The sequence below is a fragment of the Pterocles gutturalis genome, unplaced genomic scaffold, assembly GCF_000699245.1.
Source record: "Pterocles gutturalis isolate BGI_N339 unplaced genomic scaffold, ASM69924v1 scaffold16650, whole genome shotgun sequence".
Classification (NCBI taxonomy): Eukaryota; Metazoa; Chordata; class Aves; order Pterocliformes; family Pteroclidae; genus Pterocles; species Pterocles gutturalis.
In genome coordinates this window covers 26,225-34,975 of record NW_010141199.1, presented here as the reverse complement: position 1 = coordinate 34,975, position 8,751 = coordinate 26,225, and the positions used below count along the sequence as shown (strand labels likewise).

At 40.8% G+C, this 8,751-nt stretch overlaps 1 protein-coding gene across 1 annotated transcript in view; it reads left to right on the top strand.

Moving 5' to 3' along the window:
* CAMK4 (calcium/calmodulin-dependent protein kinase IV) overlaps positions 1-8,751 on the top strand; it is a gene marked incomplete at its 5' end in the record, with an annotated part of 17,248 nt that overhangs the window by 3,794 nt on the left and 4,703 nt on the right. The window contains 2 exons of the mRNA XM_010083950.1: positions 3,010-3,085; positions 7,461-7,587. Of these exons, the coding sequence (XP_010082252.1) occupies positions 3,010-3,085; positions 7,461-7,587 (203 nt within the window). The remainder of the gene's footprint in view (positions 1-3,009; positions 3,086-7,460; positions 7,588-8,751) is intronic.

The following is an 8,751-nucleotide window of genomic DNA, read 5'->3' as shown; positions in this document are numbered from 1 at the left end:
GAACTCTAAATCCTGAATGGGCTCCTGCAAGAGGCTACAAGTTGCTAGCAATGTGCTGGGTGGTAAGCATCTCAGGTAGTTTTAGACAGAACTGCGCCAAACCGAGAAACTAGAGACTTTGCTTGTATAACGGTGGAACCAAATTAAAGAGGACATTGGAGAAGACCATAAGATTACTCTGTTGCCTTGTAGCACAGCAGATAATGCAGTTCAGGTGACATGTCCATTACCTTGTATGACATTCTCTGCCAAGTACACACAGGTGCCAAGTATGCTTTAGAGTAGCACTGAATTCTAGTCTGCTTAGTTGCATAAAACTGCATTTCAAACATTAGCTATTAATATTCTGGTTGTCTTCTCTCATGACAGTTACACTACAAATACCATAAAACTGTAGTTAGTATTTAACCCTTTTTATGGCTGTCTTTGTATAGCATAAAAATAGGATAAGGCTTATCCCCATAGAAGACCCCTCAAGAGTAGGGACAACTTGGTGGGGATAGCTGAGGCTGAATATCTGCTGAGAAGAAAAGAAAGGAGGTTTGTGCCTGCAGACATGCTGAATAGATTGACCTGCAAAACCTACAGACATGAACTTGCAATCCTTGCTCTACAACCTGAGTTACCTGACCATGCAGAATTCCTGGTGCCTGGAAAAGACTCAAGCACTACTTTCCAGAAGTGGAGGAAACCCAGGAGGGATACTGTTGAAATGCCAAATTAAACCATGAATAATTGATAGTCACAGGCTGCCAGTTCCGACATCCTGCCCACCCAGCTATCGGCAGCTTCTCCAGAAAGGACACAGCAACAAAAACATATACTGGAGTCTGGATACTTTGGCATCAAGACTTATCAATGTACAGTGCCTGGGACATGCAAGGTGATGCAGAGGACTGAAAGCAACAAGATGGTCCCAAAGAACTTGCTGAGATATTGTGCTTTCAGTGAACTTGACAAGAAGGGCACAAGTGATTTCTGACAGCAGCACATAAAAATTAGCCAGTGCAGAGCAGTGATTCATCATCACTCTGTTACAGCCAACATCTAAACTAACAGCAACATATCAGTCAATCTATTCACCAAAAGCAAGTTTCTGGAAATTTTAAAAAGTCATGTTTTCAAGATGTATAACAGTGTAATCACAGTCCAGATAGCAAAGCAGACATGTATATAAAAATCTTTGGTCTCCTTTGTAGCCATTTTCCAGCACTGAGATGGAAGGAGGAGAAATGCGAAAAAAGGTCTGAAAGTGTCTTCTACCCTTACCCTGAGCAAGAAGACATCCCAAGAAACATTGCATCCTGTAGAAGAGGAAGCATATTGGCCATTTAATAGGAAAACTTTCCTGATTACTTCGGAACCCCCTACATGGCATTAACAAACATGGCAGGGAGAATGGTGGTTAACATCTCTTTTCTTGGTCCCTGTCTCTTTCTCTGAGGCCATTTGGCTGCTTTGTCTGTAGACTGTCCTGTTAGCTACAGGTTGACCTGAGTTAAAACCAGTTTGGGATCTAGTGCACCTTTGCAACTGTTCATCAGTTTGCCTAGCAAAAGAATAAAGAGTCAGGGAAAGTCTGTGCTTAGACTGGCAAGTGTTTGTCCAGCTGCCAGCTGTATGAGTGGTATGTAGAAAACTTAGTGATTAGTGTCCTTTACCTTCTATATTAATGCCTTGTAAAAATGCTTGATGTGTTCCCTGCATGGTAAATCCTTCAGGTAAACGGAAGAAGTCAGAGCCAGCTGCTTGGAGGCCATTAGGGAGTTGTGATATATACTCTGATTAAAACCATGCTTAGGGGAGCCTTGCTCCCCTGGGATGTTGCAGCACATTCCTCAGGAGAGCTAGCTGCCCCAACAGAAACCTCCCACAGGCTGGGAGCAAAGCAGGAGAATGCCAACAGCCTGGGTCAGTCCGGATGGGCAACCAAAGCTTCAGGCTGAGCTGAGAACTCTCATACATTTTGGGAATCCCCAGCCCTTTTTGGCCCTGCTGCTCATGGCTGTGAAAGTGTAATACAGGAAGGTGAAGAGTTGCATACAGGCTGCAGCATCAATGCACGTGAGCACAGTCCATTGTGCTCCAGAAGTGTGGCAGCCATCCCACGTGCATCGCAGAGCCGGTGGGCTCAGGGTCTGTGCTGCCATCCTGTACATCTGATGGATATTAATAGAGATTACAATGATTCCTGAGAAGAAGGGCTACTGATATGTGGAGGTGTGGCTCGGCAGTGTTTTTTTAATTGCTTTGTCCAAATTAGTTTGATATTTTTGTCTGTGGCCAAAAGGTGAGGGTGGGAAGAGTCTTGCCTCCCCCAGTATCAAGCATATCCATTTCCTCTGCTGTGTGCCCTGGAGGCGTGGGGAATGGGGCACTTGAGGTAGGCACATCACAGTTTGAGTGTGCAACCATCCATGTTTTTGGTCACACAGAGCATCAACAGGTACTGTCTGAGGGATACAGGGGTCTGCTCAGCTTTCCTCAAGGTGTGTCTGTCAAGCTGCTGGGGCAGAGATTAACTCCTCTTTACCGTTGCAGAGCTGGAGTCCCCCGAGACTGCCTGGCCTTTGCACCTGCTCCGCACTGCAGCAAAAGCAATTGCCTGAAATGCTCTTGTCTTTCCTTACAATTAAAACAGAATACCAAAAATACATCCCAAATAAAGTACTAACTAAATAAGGGAAATACTGAAGTGAAAGTACCATCTCCTTTGTCACATTGCAGCTCCAGTGCTGCTGTAGTTTTCTGTGGTTCATTTCACAAACTGAAACCTAAAAAGCAGTTTGGAACCCAAGTCCACTTTTCATTTTATTCTGGCTGTGCTTGGACATGACTTCTGTTGCTTTATACTCAGTGAAGGGAATAATTTGCCCAATTAAGCGCTTAAAGGAGCAGGCTCTAACTTTTTAAGAAACTTCTGAGTGTGAACTGAGTTTAAATACCCTTTGTGACTGTTACTTCTGCATTCAGTTTTCATCTTATTGACAAGTGTTTTATCATCCGCAGCACCAGAGATACTACGGGGATGTGCCTATGGCCCTGAGGTAGACATGTGGTCTCTGGGGATTATCACCTACATCCTGTAAGTGCAGACAGTGCCACAGAGTGGTTCATTTATGAGCAACCGCAGGTTTTTATGACATTATGAGCTGTGTCATTGGAAAACACAAGGTCATGAACTTTAATTATGATATTCCTAATCTTGTTCAAGTAAGTCAAATCCTAGAGGAGCATGGCAAAACACTTAGCTTATGTATTTGATAAATAAAACGCTTCTTCATGAAGAGCAGCAAGGTCTGCACATAATTGTGCTGTTAATGTAAGTGAGTAGCAGAAAAGCTGCTGAAAGGAAAAATACAAGCATATGAGTGCCAGAAAGCATCCTATGTTTTTTTTTCTCATTCACGCAAGCTGTGAGATATACTAAGTAGCTTCTCAACTGCAGATGGAGCAAGGAGAAGTTAAGGTGCTTGCAGCAGTTTCACAGTGCCTGTGAACATTCCCAAATGCAGCTGCCCCATTCTGTGTCAGCCACAGACACAGCTGCAGCATCAGTGTTGCTGCCTCACAGCATCTCAGGAGGCAGGGGACAGCCCTGAACTCTCTGTCTTCAAGTCAGTCTGATGGGCTAAATGATTAATGTTGAAACATTCTGCTTCTTACAGAATAACCTGTTGATGGAGGGCTGTGAGCAGTGTTGGCCATACATATTTTAAATAGTTGAACTTACCACTATAGACCAAAATTTTCAAACAGTTGTGGCTCATGGTAGGCACTTGTGTCTGCTTCTTAGTAAGGCTAGTCCTAATTCAATTGGTAAGCGTTGTTTTTATTTTATTGTATGGAATCTTTCAAAGGAAGATTATTGAGAAGGAAGTATTGTATCTGATGTATTGACACTTCTCCTTATGGGAGAATAAATAACTTCATTTAGTCCCTTAGGCAACACCAATGTTAAGCTGGCTTGTATAGTTTCATATGAGACATGCAGGATGCCTTTTATGAGAAGAAAAATGGGATTTAAGATATGGAAGATTTTATACATTCAGGCCCATTTTCTTTCCTCTTCTAGGACTCGGTAACTGTGTCCAGTAAGCACAGTGTGTAATAATACAATTGTTTTCTGTATGTCTCTTGCAAGGAAATAATTATATTTTCTAGGGTTTATACTAGAAGTACTTGTAAAGATACATAAATACTGTGATGGAAATATCAGAAAACATCTTTTGTTCTGTGCATAAGTTTCAAATAAGTCACAACTCTCCTTTTGGGTGCCTGTAAATAATAGGCAACAATATTCCTACTTGCCATTTTGTTGTCTGCTCCTTTTAAACCATGAATCTTTGTCTCAAGGCCTGGTTCAGGTCTGTACAAGATCGCATCTCAGATATTTTGTGACAGTTGATCATTTCTTGTCAGTTCTAGTGGTCCACGCACAGCAGAGAGATACAAAATTTGCCAGCAGGGCTGTTCCTGAGATTGGAGAGGGGCCTTTTGTTGTCCCTTTACAAAGATACCTAGATTAAGCCATGGGCTTACCTAGTTATTCGACAATTGAGGAATAGCTGTTATACTTGAAACTGAGAGCTTTTCCTAAGCAGAACTTGATTTCAAGTGTAGGCAAGCTCCAAGCAAGCAAGCTCTTTGAATGTATGAAGTGGCATTTGCTATACACAGACTTTCAAAACCTTACAGCTGTTCAGGAGATGCTCCCAAGCCATGTTAAACCTCTGCACTGGTGTAAACACAAACGTGTGTGCTCCTACTCTGGGTGGAACACCACCAGTACAGATACTCCTCTACTTCTTCCTCCTTCTGTTCCTCTCCTCCTCCCCTCTCAAAATCCAGTTTGACCTACAGGAACAAGCCAGGCAAAAAGGTGGTAGTCAAATCCACCAGGCCATTTCTTCCATTTAGCTTTAATAATACTCCACATTTAAAAGGCTTCTATTGAGCGTAAAACTTTGTAAGTCAATGTTTCTGATGGATTAGAAGCTGAGACCAGAAAGGTATCTGTACAGTAAGTAATTCATTAATCCTGCATCCTAAAGGACAGTGTTGCGTGTTTCAGTCTCACAGTTTAACAGATGGAATGGAATAATGTACAGTCAAAAAATATATTTCTTGTATGTGCCTCCAAAATAGAGTGGATGTAAGAGTTAACTACCATGCTACAGAAGATATATGCATAAAACTGTATCTTCTCATCAATACAAATTGGACTTACTATGTATGTAATTAAGAAAAACTTTGACACATATTTTGACAGAACAATTATTCCTGAGGCAAATTATAATAAAACCTGTTGATGATAACTGTCATATTTCCAGGGAAGCCACATTTACAGTTTTAACACTAAAGAGGACCAGTTCTTTCATATTCCTGCAGCAGGTTAGAAATGCTACTGCACATTTGAGGTGCAGATAGTGGTCAACAAATACAGAGGCTTTGCCTTTGTCAAAATTGCATGGATTTAATTAAAGGTGGTTTTTCACTAACTTTCTTAAAAGGGCACAAAACACTGTCTGGTCATTTCTAATTGATTTTGAAGCTGTTTACATTGATTTTTCTTTATTTAGTAGGTGATTGATTTAAAATGAATCAGCATAATCCTGGTTTAAATGAAATCAAGAGCAGCCACGCTAGGTCTTACCCTGTTTTAATTTATCTAATTTGAAATCACACCTCTATTTTTCATCTAATTTGGCATGTTGAGAAAAAATCTATCTGCTGAAATTGAAATTTTTTTAGGTAGAAACATATCCATAGAAATTGTTAAAAAGACAACAGTAGGTGATAGTGAGTTACGATGAAAATATTTTTAGGAGTAAATAGAGAATCACTTAGAAGGTTTCCAACATAGTCACAGCAAGCCTTAAGCATGGTTTCACTGTATGTCATCAGTTACCTGGTATGCAGAAGCCCATTTTGGCTGAAGCAGTTATTGGCCCAACAACCCTTCTCAGCAAAGGTGCTCCATGGGAATAGGAACTGACCTGAAGCAAGCTCAAAAATGGTGGTGGAAGGGGCAGGCGCATGGGAGGAGAGCAGCAGAGGAACTGTGACGAGCTCCCACCTACTGAAGTACACAGCATTTGGAGGTTGGATCCTTGTGCTTTAGCCCATCTCTGCCAGACTTGGAAATTAATAACATGCCCAGAATGTGCTTATAGTGGAGGTTTTCTCCTCTTCAGCAGTGAAAAGTGATACAGATGTTCCACCCACAGCTACACACCACTCTCAAAAACACATTTATTCCTTGAACATCTGTCTCCTTCTTCAGAGTAGTAAGCACACTGATTGGGTTTAAAAATATAAAAACAAGTTAAAATGTAAGGTTACATTTTCTAGATTCATTGCTGCCTTGTTCTTTATGGTCTGCTGTTGTTTCCCTGTCATCATCTCATTGCCTGTTGTGTTTTCTGGAGGCAGAGTAGCAGATCAGAACAGTTAACAGTTGAATAAGAAATTCATCTGATTATGTGTGCAGGCATGATTAAAGTGCAATGAAGCGACAAAAAAGGACATTAATATAAGTGGAAACCACTTCTATGAGTTTGCTTTCCCCAGGGCCAGCGGTGTTGATCTATGTTGGGATCTGTATTATTCAAGACATTAATAAATGCAGTCATTAGTGAGATGACGAAATTTCTTGATAATACGTAGGTTACCTAAGTAAAGATGAGGACTGATTATTAAAACCTGCCGAAGATTTTTACATTTTGTAGATGATAGGATGAAAGCAGATGCAGTGATAAATATAGTCAAAAACCAGTCCTAACTGGACATATAAAAACTTCTAACCTTACAGGTAAAGTGTGGTTCCTCAGCTAATTCTTATCCCTCACGAAGGAGTTACAGGGATTCTGGTAATTCCCCTATGACCATGTTAACTCTGTGCTTGTAAACAATTCAAAAAAGCAGATCCAAGGTCAGGAATTCTTAGCAAAGAAATGGAGATGAAAATAGAAAACATAATTTACGCTAATTTGCAAGTCTGTGGTATGCCCATACTGAATGGTGTTTGCACCCACTTCAAAAAGACGCACAGCTGGAGAAGACTCACAGAGCAGGGATGAGCAAAGGTTTCAGACAAGGAATAACTAAATAGTCCAAGGGACTTCAGCCTGCGACCAACAGAGTGAAGAGCTGCTAGGAGGTATTTATTGGCTTGTAGAAGGTAAACAGATATCAACTGTTGCATGGCTAGTCAAGTCCCTATATCAATAGTTCCAAATAGGGACATGTGAGAATGGAAAATTTGATTTGATCAGCCTTTCCCAGTGCTTAGGAATGCCTGTGAACATGTTTTGCTCTGCTCTGTAGAATTAAGGGTTCATAAGTACATCCAGGTCTGGTTTCCCAAAGTAGTGTACAGGAAAAAGTGGGGAAAGATGATACTAACAGCCCAAGACCAATTATTCTTTGATAAATTTATCTCTTTTTTATCCTTGCAGACTTTGTGGTTTTGAACCATTTTATGATGAAAGGGGAGACCAGTACATGTTTAAGAGAATCCTGAACTGTGAATATGACTTTGTGTCCCCCTGGTGGGATGATGTGTCTCTGAATGCCAAGGATTTAGTAAGTAAATCAAAAACGAGACTGGCCTATCTTTCCTGCTGTTAAGTATTTAGCTAGTACCACTTTCACTGAGAGAATCAATCCATTTTGCATTGGGGGCAGAATAATTGTTTAATTGATTGTTCATATGGATCCTTGCTTTTCTTCTTATGTCTGGTGTTTTATGGTGCTGTTAATTATCCTTTGTTAATCCAGTGCTGTAATTTTGCACTCAAAACCATTGGTGTCCAGGTCCTTCTGTGAACTAAGCCATAGATTGTTGGCAGCTGTCACAGTATCCATGTATGCCTGCCTTTCGTGCTAGCCCTGAGGTGTTTCATTGTTCCTCTTTGCAGGACAACCACCTTCAGGGCAATGTAGAAACAATTTTGTGCAGTTTTCAAGTCTCAACTATGGAGTTAGAATATAAAAAGGAATTAGGCCCCCATCCCCCAGCTTTTGCTGACAGCCTGTTTCGGTCTATTTAAGCTTTTTCTCAGTAGATGAAGAAAGACTCATTACTTTTAAATAAGGTCCATTAGCAAAATGCAGGGGCTGGCATCCTATCCACACTGTAGTCTTTTATTACTGCATAAAGTAAATTGGATCCAGGAGATACTGATCTGCAAGATGGGTATGCTTGAGTTACATTTTTAGTCAACAATAACTTGCACAATTCAGTTATTCCATTAGCACTTAGGACACACATGCTCAGTTCCATATTACTTATACAAACTGTACCATAAAATACTACATTAATTACTGTTTGTAAAGTACTTCAGGATGCCTCAAATGGAAGGACTATAGAAGTTCAAAGTATTTTTTGTTGTTGTTTTAGATTTGAAGTATTTCTAAGGTAAAAAAAAAAATCAATTATGCCATGTGTCATCAAAACCCGGATTAACAGCAGCCTGCATCAATGCTGCACGTTTAATGTATACAGAGAGCTTTGTCCTAAACTGGCCCCTAATGTTTTGCTACAGTAAAGCTCCGAGTTTCAGATTTGAAGTCTGTATAGGAAGTTGTAGATAAGGATGAAGCCCATGGCTCTCAAAACCCATGCTGTGGGCAGTTCTGGAGTGTCCAGTTGAAGTAATTTGCTTAACTTGACCTCTTCTGTGGATGCACAGCACGTATTCATCACAATGCCTGTTCTCCTGCACCTGCGTCAGGACACCCTTTCTC